General features: G+C 39.4%; 2 protein-coding genes across 6 annotated transcripts in view; one reads left to right on the forward strand and one right to left on the reverse strand.

Annotated features, from left to right (window-relative positions):
- CYP20A1 (cytochrome P450 family 20 subfamily A member 1) overlaps window positions 1-22,096 on the forward strand; it is a 343,026-nt gene that overhangs the window by 169,920 nt on the left and 151,010 nt on the right. The gene's annotated exons all lie outside the window — the stretch shown is intronic.
- The window catches only part of RAPH1 (Ras association (RalGDS/AF-6) and pleckstrin homology domains 1), an 83,154-nt gene that overhangs the window by 23,936 nt on the left and 37,122 nt on the right, over window positions 1-22,096 (reverse strand). For 2 of the 5 annotated variants that reach the window (XM_082224756.1, XM_082224757.1), the window contains exons 2-6: window positions 20,620-20,739; window positions 18,774-18,879; window positions 16,851-17,377; window positions 9,937-10,017; window positions 4,655-4,729 (exon numbers count right to left, since the gene is read on the reverse strand). In XM_082224756.1, the coding sequence (XP_082080882.1) occupies window positions 4,655-4,729; window positions 9,937-10,017; window positions 16,851-17,377; window positions 18,774-18,879; window positions 20,620-20,739 (909 nt within the window). The remainder of the gene's footprint in view (window positions 1-4,654; window positions 4,730-9,936; window positions 10,018-16,850; window positions 17,378-18,773; window positions 18,880-20,619; window positions 20,740-22,096) is intronic. The other 3 variants (XM_082224754.1, XM_082224753.1, XM_082224755.1) reach the window with 3 other exon arrangements.

Here is a 22,096-nt window from a genome sequence, read left to right on the forward strand (position 1 = left end):
AGCAATTCAAACACATTGGATTATTTTTTTTTTTAAAAAAATGCAGATACAGTGGTACCTCTGGTTGTGAATGGGATCCGTTCCGGAGGCCCGTTCGCAACCTGAGCAGAACGCAACCCGCGTCTGCAGGTCGTGATTTGCCGCGTCTGCGCATGCAGCGAAACCCAGAAGTAACCCGTTCCGTTACTTCCGGGTTGCTGCGGCATGCAACCTGAAAACGCTCAACCTGAAGCGTCTTTAACCCGAGGTATGACTGTATACATGAAAGTCAAAGAATGGGATCCATGAACACCCCTATTAAAAAGCACCCTGTTTTGCAGTATTGTTTTAACTAAGCTAAGAAAAAACTTCCAACTCCGGAACTGTGCTTGCAGTTTAGTAAACAAAAACTTACTAAAGATGCCAAAGGTCTCTTTTATCCTTTGGCCAAGTTATTTCTTAGGCACTGAGATGCAAGAAGGAACAATGTAAATATATGGCTAATTACTACTTATGCAGGGATGCTTTCCAAGTTCTTTTATTAGCACGGCTTGTGCTAAACAGGGCCAAAATCAAAGCAACTATGAAATCTGTTCCATGAATTGAGCCTCATTTCTCATCTACCAAAACTGCTTGTGAAGCTTAGGGGAGGTTCACAACCAGTCTGTGATCGTAGGCAAGGGTAGCCCGCAGAGAGCCCCTCATGTGTTGCTGGATCCCAACTCTCATCAATCCAAGCCGGCATGGACAATACTCAGGGAGGACGGGAGATGCATTCCAACATTAAGAGGGAACTTGGCTGACTAATCTGGTCCAGGGAACCAGCACTTCAAAATAAAATAAAAACTTCTACTGGCCTAGCAGAAGCTCCTAGCAGAGCTTTCCAAACTTTGCATGTCGGTGACACACTTTTAAAAGACATGCATCATTTCCTGACACAGTAATTCAGTTTTACTAGCAAACCGAAGGTTAAACAAACCCCTTTCCACCCCTGGGAGGAGCACAGGGAGCATCCGCGTGACATACCTACACAGCGCAACTGACACATTAACATGTCGTGACACACAGTCTGGAAAGCTCTGCTTTACGCCGTTCTTTAGATACTGCCCATTAACAATAAATGGCTGATAATTCAAAAGATCTGATATTCAATACAAAGCTATTAATTCTACAGTGGACTGTTAACGTCTATTCTGCTGCTCCAAAGTTTCCTCTTAGATGATACTACACAGTATTTTCTCTTGAAACAGATCCAACTCTTTGGGGGTGCGTGGTTACAGGTAGCCAGCTACGACTTTATTATTTTACCAACTCAGAAAACACAGGACATAAAACTCCATCACTAGAAGGTAATGTTTTTAAAAAATAATAGTTCAATTTACAACATTGTTAAAATAGATGCCATAAATAATTGCTTCTAGGCATATATTCAAAAGAGAAAATGCTTCTTAAACATAGGAGGCTTCCACAGCAAAATAGCAGCTTAGTGAATCAACATTTTCATTGAGCTTTCTTTTTTCTTACTCCATAGGCATGCAAGAACAAGCACTGAAATGTTTTGTTAAAACACAGTTTTAAACTGTGCCACTACTTAAGTTGCATGGGCTAAAAAAAGAAAGATTTCTAAACCAGAGATTGTGAAGTAGCAGAAAATGACTTTTGTTCTGGACTGCTAGTTCAATTTGCTACAAAGCGACAGTGCGCTAATGATCTTTGCTAATTGCGGTAATGGTATTTAATTCGTCATTGCAGAGAAGAGTATTATCTTACTGATCCACTAACTATGAGGCCAATTCTGGACATCTAAGCTAGCCTAGGATGTTGTACTAAATCTGTTGATATACCAGGGCAGTTTTCATTATTCCAGGAAAAACTATTCATTCCACTATAAAGCATTAACACATCAGATTTTAAGACTATTTCGTCAATACTTATCATTCATCACCCTACGGTTAATATATTCCAAACAAATTTGGCTTTAGTTACACATTGAAATTGCGATTGCAAACAGCAGAAAAAACAGAGACTGAATTTGGAAGGGTGGTGCGAATAAGCAGTAATACATTGTCAAGAATGCTAATGTTATCTATAGCTTGTTTGCAAGCAAAAGCTAAATTTTAAGATTTGGATAATGTTGATGGGGAAGCCAGGCGCTCTGGTGAAGTGAATCAGCTTCTGAGCAGTCTAAAGAGTCTCCTTAAAACAAGCAGCGGCCATGAGCAGGAGTATCTTTTAGCAACTCTACATTAGTTGAGTCTCCTCTTAGGAATGGATCATTCATGCTTTTGTGCCCTCTAGAATAGATTACCGTGGTGCTGTACCTCTAAGGTTATTTGGGAGCTGCAGCCCTTGCAGAATGTCACAGCCAACCTCTTGCCTATTGTGGTAAGATGATAGCATATCTAACCAGAACTGATTAAATCGCCCTGCTGGAAGTGCCATCTAGCCAACAAGATCAAATGGCAGGGGCTTGTCTCCATCACAGAGAGTATATCAAACATAAGCAAAATTTATAGATTTGTGGTTTCCACTTCTTGGTTTTCTGTGCTAATTTGCAATGCTAATTTGCAACAAGTTGCAAGCTCATTTTGGCCTGTTTCCAGAAACAGTGAGAAATCATGGTTTTCTCATTTGTAAATAAAGATACAGCAAGCCTCTTCCCTTTGAGTGCCAGGAGAACACTGAAAACTTTCACTTCCTGTTTTTAAGCCAACTATAGTTTCTTGTCCAAATGCAGGGAACTGCAATTTGTTTAAACTACGGATAATGAGAATGGGGAAGAGATCTGAAAATGGGGAAGTTTCATCCCAACTGGTTCTTGCGAAGCACAGTTGGGATGTCACAGAGAACTGTCTTTATTTTTAAAATGGGAACAGAAGCTGCCAACTTCCTGCTCCTGTGAAAGACAAGTCAAGAGAAGAGTGTGTTAGGCTATGGCTTGTTCACGTGGCAGGAAATTATGGTTTCCCATGACATCTGAACTAGGTCTTTCAATTTGAAAGCATCAAAGAAGCAGCACAGATGTTGAGTTTCTCTTTTTCCCCAGTTGCTTCAAATTATTTTGAGCATGTCGCTTTGCAAATTCATTACTAAATCTCTCTACAATTTTAGTTTTTCTATCTTTCTAGCAAGTATCGACAAAACTTTATGTAATCACCAACAGTAATCACTAGCATCCTATCAAAAACTTTCCCTCAAAGAGCAAAGTGGTGCCATTTTCTCTCTAGAACAGCTTTTCCAAGTCGTAGGTTCCTATATGCTGTAGGATTACAAACAATTACATCCTCATGTAGCTTGGCCAATGGTCAAGGATGAGTTGGGTTGTAGCCAGACAACATCTGTAGACTCAAGGTTGGCAAAGGCTGCTCTAGAATAATTAAAATAAAATGTTTTTCATCTAATCAATCATGATTTTATTTATAGCTTTGCTGCTTAATTGATTTTAATCATGCTTCCGTAAGCAGCCTTCACCTGTTGATAAACAGGAATCAGGAGCAACTGAGGAATTATGGTTTTCTACTGTAATAATAATTTACAAAAGAAATGAAGAATGGGGAAATGGGTTAGAAGCATGACAGTGCCTTATTTGCATTTTCTTAAACCAATTGTTAGGAACCTACAGTAGTTGAAGGTTATGTGCCATACAAGTTTCAACATACAAGTCTTGTATGGAATCTGGATAACATCTGATTTTATTATTATTTATTAAATTGATATACCACCCTTCATCCAAGGATCACAGAATTACAGAACTGTAGAGTTGGAAGGCACAACCATGGTCATCTAGTCCAACCAGTCTTGCCCAACATGGGGCTTGAACCCAACAACCCAGAGATTTAGAGTTTCATGCTCTACTGATTGAGTTATCCACAGGGAGGTTTACAGTATATTTATGGCTTTAATTAAGAAACAATTTTCTGCTGCAATTGTCAATTCGGTTTTCAGAAGATGAATGAAGAGCTAATGATAGAAAACAAATTTAGGGGGCGACGCCTGGGTTCACTTCCTACCTTGTGGCTCTCAGTCATGTTCCCTGCCTTTTAAACTTTAATTTGCCACACTGCCAAAAAAAAATATTTTTTGGGGGAAAGATTCAAAAACTGGGTTTAGGAAGACGCACATAACTGGAGCAAACAGTTTATACTGAAATGTACTAATTTCAGTAATTTTATTCTGAGGATGGAAATAGTGCAGGTTGTAAATTTCGGGGAACCCATCGAATATGACAAGGTCAGCTACTAGAAATGCTCTTTCCAAGATTATTATGGAGAGAGAGAAATCAAAAGTAAACAGGTTCTTTATTGTAGCACAACATGAATTTGATATTTTTGATGTTTTCTTAAATTTTCAATTTCAACTGATTTTTGGCAACATGGACAATGAGCATCTTAACATGCCCTACTGCTCTGAGGGCATCCTTTGAAATATCTTAGTTTGTAATAGACTGATTTTAGGAAAGGACATCTGAATAATTCCGGCCTTCCTCATCCAAAGGTATTTTAAAATGAAGTGCCTCTGCTCCAACCAGAGGAAAAGTCATTCTCCCAACCACCACAAGCTACTGGAAGCAAAGTCCAAATTCACACACACAAACATCAACCAGGAATGCCATTTTATGAATGCCATTCTATCTACCAGGAAATGGTCACATGCAGGTGGGAAATAGTAGTATCACCTTGGTCAGCAAATGAGAAGGCTTTCCTGCAATGTTTCTCAGAAGAAGGGAGGTTTCCCTGTCCAAATAGGAATGCTTGTGCAGAAAAGAAAAGAAAGAAAGAAATTAAGTCAAAAAGAAAGTCAGTACAGTAATTTTATAGTGTATGATTAGCAGCAGACAGGTGCAACTTTTCCTCTTTACATCAGAAGCACTTCAATAATAGTTCCAGGTGTATTTTAAGCGGCAAATAGGCAAGTGAGTGATCAGGATATATACTTCTTGCATGTTTGCAAAACTCCTTTTTTTAATCCGTGGCCAATTCTCATTTTGCGTGCCCCACTTGTTAGCAATTCTACAAAAGTATTACAGAATTAACTATTACGCAAGTAGACTACTTCTTGATATCAGTTATCCTGTTCGACCAATTAAGAATATTAATACAGGCTGAAAACTTCCTCTCGCATTCAAAGCTGCTTAATAATAATATAAAAGCGACACATTTTCACACATTTGCCAGGTGCTTCTCAACATACCAAACTTCTCAACTGACTGGCGCATTACAACAAAGCAAGCCATGAAAACACTTTGGTCGTTCAAAGGTTTATTAAAGAAAGGACAGGTCAGTAGCAATGACTTTTGTGGTAATGGACTACAGGCGCCACCCATTTTTGACTATTTTCACCTTTATTATGACACACTATTATGGAAACCTCTTCCAAGTCCTCGGGTTGTCCCTGCTGTATGGTAGGATTCACCTAGAACCAATTGTGAGATGTTCCTCTTCTGTAAAAGGTGACTGAATGCAATACATACACAGGGTTCATCCTCACAATCCTTTGATCCCATCATAGCTGCAGTTTTTTGTCAGTGCAGTTAAATCACAGATTTAGGTGGTTGTTATGTAAACCTTATCTGTAGCTGCTGGGCACACACTGAGCTAAGCCTAGATGAGGTTTGAGCACACAAAATAAATCTGTTTCATAAACCTAGTCAAGCTATTTTGATTCATAGAACAGAGCAAAGGCTAAAGTCTATTTTATTTAAAATTCTAACTCACTCTTCTAGTGACCATGCACCATTCAAGGTGTCTTACAACTGTTTAAAATCATAATATTCACTGCAGGACTTTGAGGATGATTTTTCAATCATGTGCAGTCTCTGATTTTGCTATTGTTAATCATATCACCACCTCTGGCTTCATTTGGTTTCTTAACTATGCTAAGAAGTTTTGGATAGAGTGAGTTCTGGTGTTCTGTGCTCTTCTAGAAACCTGAGACTCAGCTACATTAGGAAAGAAACAACGATCTGAATGCGCTATAAACATGCAACACCAGATGGTGCCAGAGGGAAGGAAATTTTTATATGTGCTTTTCCGTAGGTTTTTTGTTTATCTGTCGATCACACGCATGTTAACATCTTACATTAAAAACGTGACAGTACCAAACTATCAAAGGCTTTTCACCAAAGCCAGACTAAACGTCTTTCCTTCTGCAGTGTTGGATGGCAAGTTGAGAGGAGTTCCCTACCAGGACAGACTTTGCTCGTGTGCTCAAGACATCGATTCCATAAAACATATTTTGTTGCACTGTGCAAAATATGAGCAAGCCAGGGCTGAACTGATACTACCCTTGCTGGTACCTTTCCCGGGAAAATCAGAGGCTCACTATGTCAGGTTCCTATTGGAAGACCGGACAAATGCTAGAACATTAGCAGTGGCAAAGTTTTTATCAGTGGTTGCAAGAACCAATGATTCCTATATTCTGAACAAAATGCTTGTTTAACCTGGAGGTAGGATGTATGAATTGTGTATTGCTTTGTAATGATTTGTTGGGTCTCTGGACCATAATAAAGATTGTTGTTGTTGTTGTTTATTTGTTATAACGATCTAATTTCTGACTTATTTATAGCATGTCCCCCCTCCCCCCCGTGTAGATCCACCCGTGGAATGGCTAGAACAAGACAGTCTCTTCCTCACCAAGAAAAGGGTGAGGATATCTGAAGAACTGGCAGGCACCTTCACAGACCACTGCAATTAGCACTAGGTTTCTGAGTCCCATTCAGCTACAGCATTGCAAGAGGGGAGGAAGGACAGAGAAATGAGGAGAAAAACAACGTAAGAGTGGCAATAGTTGTTTTTACAAGCCACACTAAACCATAGCTTAGTGCAATGTGCATCATAAATGAGTTTTGGATGTTTAGCCTGCATACATAGATGGGAGGCGTTTAGAAGGATTCACTTCTACTTAAAATCACAGCTTGCAGTATTATTTCTACCAGTAACTGTGGTCAACTACGTTAGCCTAAGCAAGCCAGAAATCATTGAAGCCAGCTTGTTTTGCGCTGTGTATAGCTCATATTAAACTGGGTTGTGGCTTGGTGTCAAGTGCTGAAATTAAATATTCTCATTAGAAATTGCTACCCCGAAGAGCACATTATTTTAGACAAATGCTATAGTATTGGTTGCTTGGTTGAATGTTGCTTCAGGTTACTTTGGGCAAGATAAAGCAACTAACAGATTGATTGATTGATTGATTGACTAAATAAATAAATAAATAAAAAGTGTGGACTGCCAACGTGCTATCAGAAGCAGCATCCTGTTACAATAGATTTTATCCATTTACAAAGCACACAGAAAGGCCACCCAACCACCATGCTGCATTTTTTACTATGGACACCCCGGCCAATGAATCCCTACTTCACATGGATTCTCCTTTTGTTGATGTTGCCAAATGATATTCTAAGACACAGAAAAATAATCACCTATGAGACAAGAGTCTTCTTGCATAATCTTTTTTGGGGGGACCTGGAACCCCATTCAAAAAGGAATTCATACATGGACACCTGGAAATCTATGAAGCAAGGTTTTACGTAAACCACTTGGAAACTATTTTGGCATTTAAGCCGCATATGTGTTATTATAATAACCCAAATTATTGTTTAATACAAGAAAACAAAATATACCTTAAAAGGTAAGGCTTACTACTAGAACAACAGAGATGTTAAAAAGAAGTTTAAAACTCTCAAAGCCTATTGAACTTAGCAAATTCAGTCAAAGGGTTCAAATGATATTTTAAGTATGTGTAGCTGGTACATCATGTTGCTGGACACAGGTACAGAATTCAGATTAAAAACACAGAGCCTCTTATACTTAACAATAAGAGGGAGCCTTTCTATAAAATTGCAAATACCTACTCACAAGACAGAACAGCTTCTTATAGCTTAAAGCAAGTTTCTAATTTTCACAGTTACAAGTGTAATTCAGAAATTGTCAAATCCAGTTTGAAATTATTTATTACATTTTAGATTATTACTCACCCCTCAACCCAAATATTCTCAAAGTGGTATACAACTTTGCTACAGCAGTTAGCAACCTGCTTTCCCATCCCAACCATAAGTGGGCATGCAAAAGATTATGCTACCATGAGATTCTCTTATCGTATCTCTGATGATACTGTAACAGAACATGCTTTTCTTTTCTATGAAGAAGTTCCCTCTACATGCAACTGTAAAACTATCATATAACCATTGTATAATAGCCAACAGCAAGAGTGATGATCCAAAAAGCGCTGGTCTAGCTGAGAATAAGATTTTCCAAAATATATATCTCTATCTTAGTATGCAACTAGTGTGTGTGTGTGTGTGTGTGTGTGTGTAGGCATTCTAGTCATTTATAGAGGTAGTAAATTTAGATAATAAATTTTATACCTATTCTAGGCAGCAGGTGGCAATATTGTGCAATTGATAATTAATGAAGACACAATTGTTTTATTTAGTCCTGCATTACAAAACATTCTCACAGAGCAGATAGGGATATAACTCAGAGCTTTAAAGATTTTTTTTTTGTAAGTTCAGGCAATTATTAGGCTAAGATATTATTGTCAAAATTTGTCCCATGTCTTTCATTCTAAGACAAAGATATTGTACTAAGTTTCTATAGATTTTTAACCAGAACAGTCCAGTAGTTCTGATTCACACCATCAGTGTGGTTGATTTAACTGAGATTAGAAGTCCTAGTGTTACTGTACCCTGAAACCTTATGGGGGTTTATAGATTTTCTCAAGCACTGCTTACACCAATATGAACTTCCCCATCTAGACCAGGCTTCCTCAACCTCGGCTCTCCAGATGTTTCGAGACTACAATTCCCATCATCCTTGACCATTGTCCTGCTAGCTAGGCATCATTGGAATTGTAGGCCAAAAACATCTAGAGGGCCGAGTTTGAGGAAGCCTGATCTAGACCTCAAAGTGTCCCATCTACTGATGTCAGGCACCAGAAGACCCAAGCAGCCTACGGGACCGCCTCCCCCGGTATGCCCCACGGAGAGCCTCAAGGTCCATAAATAACAACACCCTAGTGGTCCCGGGCCCTAAGGAAGTTAGATTAGCTTCAACCAGATCCAGGGGCTTCTCAGCACTGGCTCCGGCCTGGTGGAACGCTCTGCCTCATGAGACCAGGGCCCTGCAGGATCTGATTTCTTTCCGCAGGGCCTGTAAGACAGAGTTGTTCCACCTGGCCTTTGGCTTGGAGCCAATTTGATTCCCTCCCCCCTTTCTTTTTTCTTTTTCCTTTCTCCTCCTGTGATGAGGCTGCATTTTAATATTTTAATGTTTCAATATTTTAATGTTGTATTTTAATCTTGTTTTTAAGTTGTATCCATTCAACTTGTTTTTATTATTGCTTGTTAGCCACCCTGAGCCCGGCCTTGGCTGGGGAGGGCGGGGTATAAATAAATATTATTATTATTATTATTAATATTATTATGCCTTTTTCAGGAGCAGCACCTCAGGTGTGGATGCTCTCTCTAAACCTGTGTGCGCTCAAGCACCTAACTCTTTGAAGTTTTAGGGGCCAGTTTTCATTTGTCCAGGCCTTTTAGTTCAGTTGCTTGTTTCACAGCTGCCTCTGTAGTTTTAATGTTTTACCTGCTGCTGTCTAGGATTTTCATTTAGTTTTAATGTTGCCTGCTGGTTTCATGCTATTTGGCTGGGGAGGGCGGGGTATAAATAAAAAATTATTATTATTATTATTATTATTAGTGAATTTATTTTGAATGTTTTAATGTTTATTCTTTTTCGTTTTCAAGTTTAATTTTGATGAGGCAGGGCATACATTCAGATTTATAAAAAGAATCAGCATGATGCAACTCTGAGAATGGATGTAGAATGTTGCATCTTCCACACTGCTGCTTTGTAAATGCAACTTGTAATGGAATCAGCATTGCAAATTTTCTCATACGTTGTACACTGAGGAAACTAACACGCACAGACACACAGGTAAGGACCCCAACTAAGAACTTACAGGAGCCAATTCAGCCTCTTCTTCAGAAAAGTCAATGCGACGTCTGGCTTGCTTGCTGGAATGTTCCACAGAAACAATATGCTGTGAAAATGTCAGAGGAAAAGGATGGGGAAGGGCAAAGGAGAAAGGGGTGGTGGAAGGAACTATTTATTAACATGCAGGACAGGGGCAAGGAGCGGCAATATGAATTAAAATATATTGAACATTGAGCACCTTTGCAGACCCTGTGAGGTTAGCCATTTCAGAGAAAATAAGCATGTATTTTCTCCTGCTGCACAGCTTTACTAATAAACAAGTCTGCAGTTACATTCTATATGGAGACAGATTAGTTGGCAGACCAACTTTGTGTTATGAAGATATTTGCAAATGTGACATGAAGACTGGAAACAGAAACTGTGCCTTGTAGGAATCCTTTGCAGATGAACACACTGCCTGGAAACCGTCAGGTTGTGTATCCACAGCAGTGAGCAGAGGGGAAATTACCACTGGGAAGACCACAGAGGGAAGAAATGCCACGGTGCACTTATCCCAGTGAAATCAGATGCCCTCATCTGACCCACCTGCAATAAAACACGCCTCTCCCATATTGGTCTGTAAAACAGCCACAGCAGGCACTGTAACTCTCCAATGGAGAACGCTTCCATTGTCTCGAGACAGACTGATACCAACAGGAGAGTAGTCAAATTGTGGAGAAAACTATTATCTCACTGGTGTAAGCTGTTGTTGTCTTTTACAACACCTTTCAATTTTTAAGATAAAATGTTGGCTGTCCTACAGACCAAATGGGAGTAAATCCCTTCACAGCCAGTGAGACTTATTTCTGAGTAAATGTGTATAGCATTGGATTGTACATGGGAATTTCAATTAAAATATTTAGGTCTGAGTGTAAAGAACATAGGGTTCTAATGCTGTGTTGAAGAATTTGTTTGGTATTAGGCTACACCAGAAATGCATCACCAAAAACCAAAATGTATCACTTAATTTGCAAATATTTTAACCTACAGCTTCTCTATGTTTTTACTGTTTTACACTACTTCTGCAGCAGATTCTAAATTGTTTATAGCCATGTTAGCTTTTAGATGCATTTGTCAGCTCCGTTATTTGTAAGATTGCTAGCTTTGTAGAAAAAGCAAATGCAAACAATTAATAGCTCACCCCAAACGCACAAACATTAGTTTTGTAACTCCTTTCCGAGTAAGACCTGCCTAAATAAAAATAAATTATCTGACACCAGAAAATCACCTTCTGGTGACTTTCTGATGATGGATAAAGCTCTTTTTATTTAGACAGGTTTTCTACCTGCTGCTGCAGGTGAATCTTTTTAGCTGGAGTGGTCCACTTTTTACCAGCTTGTTTCAAATACCACTTTTCTTTTTAAAGGCTTGTTTTATATTGTTTTTATCTCATTTGGGTGCCATTATATAGATATATATAAGGGATGCGGGTGGCACTGTGGGTTAAACCACAGAACCTAGGACTTGCCGATCAGAAGGTTGGCGGTTCGAATCCCCGTGACGGGGTGAGCTCCCGTTGCTCGTTCCCTGCTCCTGCCAACCTAGCAGTTCGAAAGCACAAAGTGAAAGATAAATAGGTACCGCTCTGGTGGGAAGGTAAACGGCATTTCCGTGCGCTGCTCTGGTTCGCCTGAAGCGGCTTAGTCACGCTGGCCACATGACCCGGAAGCTGTATGCCGGCTCCCAAGGTCAATAAAGCGAGATGAGTGCCGCAACCCCAGAGTCGGCCACGACTGGACCTAATGGTCAGGGATCCCTTTACCTTTATATAGATATATGGGACACAAATTTTAAAATAATAAATAGATTTGCACTTATGCGATTTATATTTTACTACAGTTGACGGCCACAGAATGCTCCAATTGCAATTTCTGTTTTGAGAAGAACTGTTAGTTTCTAGGTATGTTGTGGAAGTAATTGGTTAAAGCAGTACCTGTGATGTGGTTGGATGGTGCCACCGAGACACTATCCTGAAAACAAAGTCCCTGCATCTTACCAGAATGGGTATGAATATACTGATAGAACCTCACTTTCACCCTGTCCTGTCCAGGTAAACTGAAGCAACACCAATGTTGTGAGGTCACCACAAGGATTACCACTTGTTTAAAATTATTCTGCTGACTACTTATGGAACAGCTGAGAAATATCCATCACATTCTGTTTACCAAGTCAAGCTATAGAGAGTTTGATAATTAGCGATTCTGAGCAGATAAATAAGGGGGTGGGGAATCTCTGCAGCATCCATGGTGGTTTCCAGACTATTGCTATATTCCATTCTGCCTTTTTGCTTCCACAGGTTATGGCCAGGTTCATATGCAATGCTAAAACCAGGCATTCGTTTCAAACAGGTAATAGTTAATTGAATAAGCCAGCTTCATAACCCATGGCTTGAATTAACCTGTTTAGAAACCGAGTGCTGTTTGTGTTTTAAATCAGGATCCCTGCTTCATTCACAAAGCTAAACTGAGATTCTTTGAAAGCAACACTAAATTCTGCTCATGCAGAAGGGAAGAGGGATGAGGGGGAAGTGTGCAAGCCATGGGATTTAAATGGGTTCATAGAGGCTTATTCATATTAAGTATGTGACTGTGGCCTATGAACCAATATATATAAATGGGGGTGGAGGAAAATAATTGTTGTTGTTGTTTAGTCATTTAGTCGTGTCCGACTCTTAGTGACCCCATGGACCAGAGCACGCCAGGCACTTCTGTCCTCCACTGCCTCCCGCAGTTTGGTCAACTGGAGGAAAATAATGGAGAATATGAAATAGCAATTTGCTATTTTTTTGAAGGCTCTGATGTTTCACCCCTAGTGTCTGCCCTAGTGTCCTGCTGTGGAAGAGAATTTAACAAAAAGAAACCAGATACTATTGACTACTCAACTGCAAATAAGGGCCAACACACTAATACAAGAGGCATGGTAGGCCTTATATAAAACGTCTCCCTTTTAGTTTTCCTCACCACTGTTTTTGACTTTTTAAAAATAGCAGCAAATCAGGAGTCAACTCCCAAAGGGAAAGGAACCAATGGATCACATCTGCCTTCAACATCCTTCATAAACCATTTTTTAAAATGGTAGTGGAAGCCATATTTAATCTGGGACACATAATCTACATATGAACAAAATCACACATTTTAAATAAATTGTATTGTTCTTGAGAGTAGGAAGGGAAATTCAAATCAATTTCCCACCATATAAGAGTTCCTCCAGTAATCTTATAGCTGTAGCATATTATGTGAAAGGAATGTTGAGACGGAACTTCTGTACAACACATTTAGGATGAACACTTCCTTCATTTGAAATTTGTAGTGCATATATAAAGACTCTCATTGCAAACTGGTATGCTACTTTGAATATTTCCACTGGAGTTGTTCCAATAGAAGAGTGAAGCTTTTCTTTTCTTTTTGTTCCAAAAATAACAGATGCTAAACTGCTGATATTTATGCTGCCAACAAAGCTGTGAGCCAAACTAATATTTCAAGATCGTTACTGATCAAAATTCCTCTCCGCTAGTTTATTATAAATTAACAAAATAAATAAATCACTGCTGATGCTAAGCAACAATAATGAAGACACAGTTTCAAAACTTTGTGCATATTCAAAATGTAGTATTTTGAGATGTAGAATACTGCCTCCTCTCAAGCCAATTACCACCATGCTGTGAAGCAGACTTTATCCTGTGCCTATAGGACTTTTAACTAACAACTGTGGTTGAAACACCTTTTGGGAACCAGCCTTTTGGAGACCACTGATAGCAACATAGAAAAGGGAAGATCTCTTCATAGACAAGACTGCTTGTCTTTTTGCAACACTGCTGATTAAAATCGAATTTGAATCCCTGAAAATTGCTTGACCCTGCCTTAATCTTTCAAATGCATCATCAAAAAGGACAGGACATTATCTCTATCTATGCTTCCTTGCCTACTGATCTCTATTCCACAAATAGATGTCATACTACAACATGCTCAAAAGTAAAAAATTCTGCAAAATCTCAAACATCTGATTCAAAATGCAGCATGCAAATTGAGTAAATATGCAAAGTAAGCAGATCTGCATAGACTAATTTCCAGCAGCATGCATGGATTTTGGCACAGGAGAACTCTACCAATTAAAAGTTAATGGGACCTTGCAGTGGTGGGAATAAAATAGAGCTTTGCATCACGTGATACGAAGTGGAAACAGCCAAGAGGAATTCTGAGTCAAAGGAAGAACAAAAGGGAATAGCAGAGGAGAGCAAAATAGGCCTGCAAAACAGGGGAGCTTTGTTCTTGATGGAGGATAATGTATTTCTCTCAGCCAAAATTATGAAATAAATTCACCTGGGGCCTTTTCTATCACAGGATATAAGTTAGACTGATTCATCTACTTCACTACGATCTACAGTGGTGCCTCGCAAGACGAAATTAATTCGTTCCGTGAGTTTTGTCGTCTTGCGATTTTTTTCGTCTTGCGAAGCACGGTGTCGGGGAAGTTTTGGAAAAGCTTCAAAAATCACCAAAGTCTTTAAAAACCTCAAAAAAGGCTACCACACCATGTTCTATGAGTTGCTCCTCAAAGTCAAGTCGCAACTGTATTAACGGTGTTAAGAAAAAGGAAACAAACTTGCAAGACGTTTCCGTCTTGCGAAGCAAGCCCATAGGGAAAATCGTCTTGTGAAGCAACTCAAAAAACCAAAAACCCTTTCGTCTAGCGAGTTTTTTGTCTTGCGAGGCATTCGTCTTGCGAGGTACCACTGTACTTATGATGGCTGTGGATATCCAAAATTTCAGGGTGCAGTCTTTCTCAGCTCTACCCGGAGAGGATGGGGTCAAATCTAGACCTTCTACATATCAAGAATTTGTTCTGAGAAGCAACAAGCAATCTCTTGACTAGTCTTCCTGGAGCAGTGAGTGTGGAAGCTATAGCCCCAAAATAATCTGGGTGGTGGTGGTGGTGTCATGATTCCCATCATCCATGACCACTGCCTATGCTGGCTTACACTGATAAGAGTTGAAGGTTCTCAACCCTGTCCTGAAGTGCCCTTAACAAGATTTTCCTCATACATGATGTTGTATGGAACTCTGTAAAGCACCAATATTGAAGAAGACAGTACTGAATGGAAGAATGGAAGATATGCTGAAGTAGATCCCCGTGCTTTGAGCAGGGGATGGCCTGGCATACACAGCTTTTCATCTAATGCGAAACAGCAACATTTTCAAAATGCGTTCTACTGAAGCAAATTGCCAAAACAGTCTCAGTAAGCTGTATGTTCCCAACAGTCCATGACAAACTCAGAAACAAACTGGGCTAACATCATGACTCGGAGTCATTTAAAGAAGACTGAATATATATGATAGAAATAAAATAGCAGATTGTTATGGAAAGACTAACAAACATATTATGGCATAATTATTTGTGGACAAGAACTAGAGTTCAGCACCTGATGAAGAGGACTCTAGTATATGAAGACTCATGTCATATTTGTGGTCTTGTTATTAGACCATGTTGTTTCTGCATGCATACAGAGGCATGGCTATCCCTCTGGAAATGGTTCTTATGGAAGACATTCTCATATTACTTTATTTCCACAAGTTACTGGAGAAAGAAAAAGAGTAATTTCAAATTTTTGTACTCAGGAGAAGCTTTCCCCCACTCCAAAAGTCACTGCCCCTACAGACTTCTAAACTGAAGTGCTTGACAATTATCACTAATCTAAGAGTGCAAGACAGATTCTGAGTAAGTAAAAATACTTTATATAAAGTTACATGGAGAAATTCAACTGTGTTGATAAGTTAACATGTTCTGCTACTGAATTTAACGGAATGTGGTTTTCTGTATTTATTTCAGACTAATTCTGGAACATACATACTTTTCTTTTTAGCCTGTATCTACATCTTCAAATGGACTGATCCTTAGGCAAATGCCCTCAGTCAATTACTTTTATCTATCGTAATTACATAGAGTTGTCATGTCAAAGACCACATGGAAGACTTCAAAATTCATTTGCAAACTATTATGAGAATGTTAAGGATCAGATATGACTGCCATCTCACCAAGCACAAGACTGAATGTTCTAGGCAGGTATAAATGATGTTTTATTGAGCCATTTCCTCTCAATAGTTTTTATCCTTCCTTATATTACTGCTTCATTGCAAAGCCTCACGGATTAGGAACAAATATGGCATTTCACCCCTCAGTCATTGTCTTGTTCTTCCCTTTAATTACAGATGATATTGATGGCTCTTAGGTTTTTCTTCAAGCCATGTTTCATGTAAAGTAGAGCTGAACTACGAGGATTCTCCTTCCCCATGAGATGGAGCGAAAATGCTACATTGTCTGAAGTTCAAGAAGCATCAGACAGGTGATGGTTTGGGAACAGAAGAGCCCTGCAAGTTCAGACCAAAGGCCTGCTTGGTCTAGCCCATAGTGGCCAACCAGGTCCTTCTGGGAAGTCTGCAAGCAGGACATGAGTGAAACAACAAATGGAATTCAGAATCCTACTCTGATATTGGAGGTAGAATACAGCGATCAAGACCGCGATGGCAGCTTCACCCAATGGTCTATCGCGAGCAAAACCGCCACCGCTCCTGAGTCCCTCTGCAGTGCTGCTATAAGATTGCTGTTTAAAAAAGACTCATTTTGCCCAGAGAATCAATACAGATTCTGTCACCTTGACATCATACTTATACCTCTGAGCAATTAAACAAGTGGCTTAGTACTTCATTGCAGAATATGCACGTGAGAGGAAGATGTCCAAGATAGACAGGAAAGTACCAATTTTCTCTAGGAAATATTTAAAATGAGTAATTCTTGCCAGTGCATGGTGTTTATTAAAACATGTTTTACAAAAAGGCACCGAGGCAGGCTAATGAGTTGCATTTTTAAAGCCTGAGTAACTGTGAAGAATGAATCATACTGTACCTCACTAACTGGCTGTCCTTGTTGAGTCAAATCTAGTTCTTGAGGTCTTGTCACTTTATCAATGTCCAAGGAGTCCATACTGGAGGCTGCAGATGTGATGCTGGAACGGGAGGAATTGCTGATAGAACGGACTTCAGCATCACTCACAGTACCTGCTGAGGCTGTCCTCCTATGCTGGGTGGCAACTATAGGCTTGCTATCTTCCATTATAGGTTGCTGTGCCGCCTCATCCATACTCAGAGATGCCTTCTCTAATTGTGCCGTAATGTCATCCAGGGAGAAGATAGCATGTGAAGGCTTTGTCACCCGGCTAGATGACGAAGAGGACAATCCTTTCATACTACTGTGTTTAGCAGCAAGTCGTCCGCCACCAGATGGTTTCTGAGCCATTTTTCCTTCTGTGGCAAAGCGTTTCATTGACATGCTGTTTGCAGACTGTGACCCGATGCTGCTGAGCTCCTGCTCAATGGAACAAAGGTCTGCCATGAGCGCATCAAGATCCACGGTTTCTCCCTGATTCAAGGCTTCTGCAATGAATGACAGAAATATGATCCAGATTCTATCACAATACTCTGTTAAACATTCCACTGTTCTGAGATCTAATTTATTTGGTCAGCCTACAGCGGGAATTTTCAAGATTTCTCCCCTTTCCAGATTGACTTGTTTATTTTTTATGTTTTATTGTTTACTTTTGTTATGTTGCAATTATGTATTTTTTATGTTGTAAGCCGCCTTGAGCATGGTTTAAACTATGAAAAGGTGCACACAAATAAAACGACATATATATGTATGTATGTATAGAAACTGGATTTCTGCACTGTGTTCTGGGGGCATGTTTGAGGGCAGGAATAGTCAATATGGTGCACTTCAGAAGTTGTGGACAACTTCCACTGACCTTATTGGCCATGTGCATAGGCTCTGGAGGACCTCAGTTCTAGAGTGTAAACATAGGGAAGTAGCAGGGTATTTGACTCTCACTATTGGCTCCCTTAAACAGAGTGTGCCCTGAACACATTCAATTTTACCACCAACTTGACCTACATTGAAACTGTTAAATTGTTTACTGCGGTTTTAAAATATAATTTAATGTTTCCTGTAAGATGCCTTGGAAGGATTTACAGCCTAAAAGCAGCACAAATTGCAATAAACGCATTTAAATCGTTAAAACGTAAGAGAAAAGTAGTACATGACAGGTGTAATTCAAAATTATATTTAGATTTACATCTTACTAGGTTTCAGCTTATGTACCATTTTGTTGTCCTAGTCACTCTCATTATAGTAACATTACAATTTGCATTTTATAAATTTTGCAACAGGGTTTGGACCATAGAATCAGCATTTCATAAGAAAACAAGAGGAACCTGTTGAATCAGTTCCAAGGCCCATCTAGTTTGGTATCCTGTTCTCATGGTGGACAATTGGGTGCCTATAGAAAGCTCAAAAGTAGAACCTGAGCAATACAGCACTTTCCACATCTGCAATTCAAAGATATATTGCCGTCAACAATGGAGGCAGAAAATAGCCATCATGGTTAGTAGTCACTGATAGCCTTTTCCTTCAGAAATTTGTCTAATCATCTTCCAAAGACATCCAAGTTGGCGTCCATCAATTCTTCCAGAGTTTAACTGTGTGGTGTGTAAGGAAGCCCTTTCTTCTGTTTGTCCTGAATCTTCCAACATTCAGCTTTACTGGAATGTTTAACAAGTTCATCCATTCCAAGTCCAACACTTCATTCAATAGTAAGATTCTTGCGGGGGGGGGGGGAGCCAAATGGATTTTGTGCCCACTAAAAGTCACGTTAAGTGTCCTTTACAAACAGGTCTCATTCTGATACACACAATGTTTTCTGTTATTAGAAGAATTCTAAGTTTTAAGCATTTCCCCACCTCCTCCAGCTGAAAATGATTTAATAATGCATCTTACCATTTAAATTGTACATTGAAAAGCGATAGGAGAAGTTGGCAATATTAGTCTCCTGGCGAAGAGGGGATCTTTTCACTGGCTCCATGGGCTTATCTGTATCCAGACTCTAAGTAAAACAAATTGGAGGCAGAATAAGCTACAACATTGTAAAACATAAATCAGCATAGTCAAACATGGGCAAATATATTGCTTTTGTATCTGTGCTATTTTAAAATCTTGTTCCCCCCCCCCCTTACATATGTTCAACAGGAAAAAAAAGGCTACCAACATTTGATGGCACTAAGATCTATTTGCCAAATACACAACTGTTTGTGTGCCTTAGCTATTTCAGTTTTACGTGGCAGTGTAAGACATTTTAGCCTGTATAGTGTTCATATAACAGTTTGAAAACAGGTGCATTTGTTGCCAGTCTGTTTCTGGGCATAAGTGAAGGTTTAAACTAATGTTTAAAACTATAGCAAACTTAGTCCTCAAATATCTGAGAGACCACCTCTGCTTAAGATCAGCAGGGGGCACCCCCTTGATAGTTCCACTGCCCTATGAAGCTTGAGGTGTTGGTGACTTGGGACAGGGCATTCCCTGTGTCAGCCCCTACATTGTGGCATTCCCTACCCACCAAGGTGCACATGACACCTACACTGTACAGTTCTTGTTGTATGCTCAACTCTTTACCCTGGCCTGTGACACATGAAGTGTATATTTTCAGGACCCACCCTATTCTTGTGACTGTAATCAAACTAGTTTTAAAGTTGTATTTTACATTGCTGTGACCCACCGTGGGACCTTAGGGAGACGACTGGGTATTAAATCCAATAAATAATAATAAGTTGCATGGACATGGAATATAGACATTCAATGTATGACAGCGGCCCAAAACTAATGATGCACTTGTAAAATTATAAGCATGTTTGCATGCTTACAAATCTTGGGTTCTGCTAAAGCTATCATTACATACAGCAATTGCAGACATTCCGATTTTAGATGGCATGGACGATGGAGGAAAACAAAATCTCTGCACTACCAGCTCAGCAAAATAACAACACTAGTCAGGCTGATTAGTGTTTCTATGCATAAATTCCAATTAAAAAAACCCAACAACTTAATTTTAGTTTTAAGCATTATTTTAGTTGTCTTTTTGTATGCTCCTCACTTTCTGGTATTTATCAGAAGCAAGCAAGGAACTTAACAGTGTTCTAATATCACAGATTTCCTAAACAAATTTAAACTTTTCAAACGTATAATCCTACCATCTTCTGCATCAAGTCCTTAGTCATATGACAATAAGGTAAAGGTAAAGGACCCCTGGACAGTTAAGTCCAGTCAAAGGTGACTATGGGTCACCTCGCTTTCAGGCCGAGAGAGCTGGCGTTTGTCCGCAGAAAGCTTTCCAGGTCATGTAGCCAGCACGACTAAACCGCTTCTGGCGCAACGGAACACCATGACGGAAACCAAAGTGCATGGAAACGTTTACCTTCCTGCCACAGCGGTACCTATTAATCTAATTGCACTACTGTGCTTTTAAACTCCTAGGTTGGCAGGAGCTGGGACAGAGCAACAGGAGCTCACCCTGTTGCATGGATTTGAACTGCCAACCTTCTGATCAGCAAGCCCAAGAGGCTCAGTGATTTAGACCACTTTATTGCATTATACAGCAAAAAGTGGCTGTGCATCTGACAGGTCAATAGACAGTTCTGCTACCTGTCAGTGAGGAACTATTATCACATTACAAATGCTACCTGTTCCCTGCTGATATGGCTCATACAGTCAACGACCAATCTACTTTACTCTATAAATGCTGATCTTCTTCACTGTGGAATGAGGAGAGTGGTATAAAGTTGACTTTAACCTGTGTGAGTTTGTCTAACTCCCCAAGCCAAGCTCCAAACATCTTGTCCAGATCCTGATCTTCTTTATCGCTATCTTCTTCCGCGCCATGATCAAGTTCTTCATCTGATAGCTGTTCCATCTAAAAAAGACAAAAAAGCAGCAATTTAAAGGTGAACGCTTTGTATGTTTTGAAGATTATATGACGTTATTTCAGAACACACTTATGCTCAACAACCTTCCTAATGTTTCTTTATAAGTGGATAACCACAACAATCAGCTTTGTTAAAAATATTAGAGGGTCACTAAAAACTGGTTAAAAAAATCCACAACTGTTATTGCGAAACATTTTCTTTCCATAAAAAATAGAACCTCCCCCCTGTTTGCTAACCCAAGTAACAAAGAGAAGCAGTTCACTTTGAAAATTCAGCACATACTAACTTAATTCCAGAAAGGGGGCTTTTGCGTCACAGCCTAATGCTTTGGACATATTCAAACGATTACAAACTAAAGCACTTATTTCCTCTCATGTCCCTAAACAGACGTCTTCCTGGTTTCATCAAACCAGTTTGTCATGACATCTGAACCACCAAACTGTGGTTTGAGTGACGTCTCCAAACCAGAATCAAGTCACTCAAGGTCACTGTTAAGTCTCTTTGAATTATGTTTGGAGGATCACAAATGTGATTTTGAATGAATCCAGTATGCCTGCCAATCTTGCTGTCTCTTCAGTTCTTGCTCAGTTGAAAATATGGCTACAGTTTTTTGGTTTTTTAAAAAATACTGCTCAAGGGTTTAGAAATTTAAATTGTTTCATCGATGTAACCCATGTATGAAGAGATTACTGTATTATGCTGCCTCCCTTATAAACTCTGCTCTCCTACAAATAATCCTGCTCATCACAAGATCTTGTGCAACAAAAAATTGATTAAAACACTGGCCATTGCTTTAGAGTGCAAATAGTTTTGTTTTCATATAAAATATCAAACAGTATTATGAGAAAAGCACACTGATGTTGAGAATAAACCCTTTAGCAGCCGAACAGCACAGTGGTAATATCCTGTCTATCAAGAATCAACCAAATGCACTGACCCAGGTAAAGAAGACAGCCGATAGCAAAGCTTTCCATCACAAAGTGTTTGGTTGTTTTTTTAAAAAAAAAGTGTAAAAAGGTTCCTGTATTTGACTTTGAAGCAAATGGCATAATGGTAGCTTTCCAACAGAGTTCGTTATAACCACACTTGTTTGTCCTCTTTTCAGGAGAAAGAAGCAATAGCTTTCTACTGGAGGATTAGGAAGTCCTTGTTTCAAAATCACTCTTTCATAATAGGCAAAAAACAAAAAACAAAAAAACAACAACAACAACAAAAAAACACCATTAAGATCCCCAGCATGCATCTAGCTGACATTTCTTGTGAGTCAGTGCCAGCAACCATTTTTGCACTGGAAAAGTCCAGGGAATTCAAGCTGACCACAAGTTGTGCAATATCACTAAATAA

Source organism: Podarcis vaucheri (assembly GCF_965113315.1).
Source record: "Podarcis vaucheri genome assembly, chromosome: 1".
NCBI classification, from domain to species: domain Eukaryota; kingdom Metazoa; phylum Chordata; class Lepidosauria; order Squamata; family Lacertidae; genus Podarcis; species Podarcis vaucheri.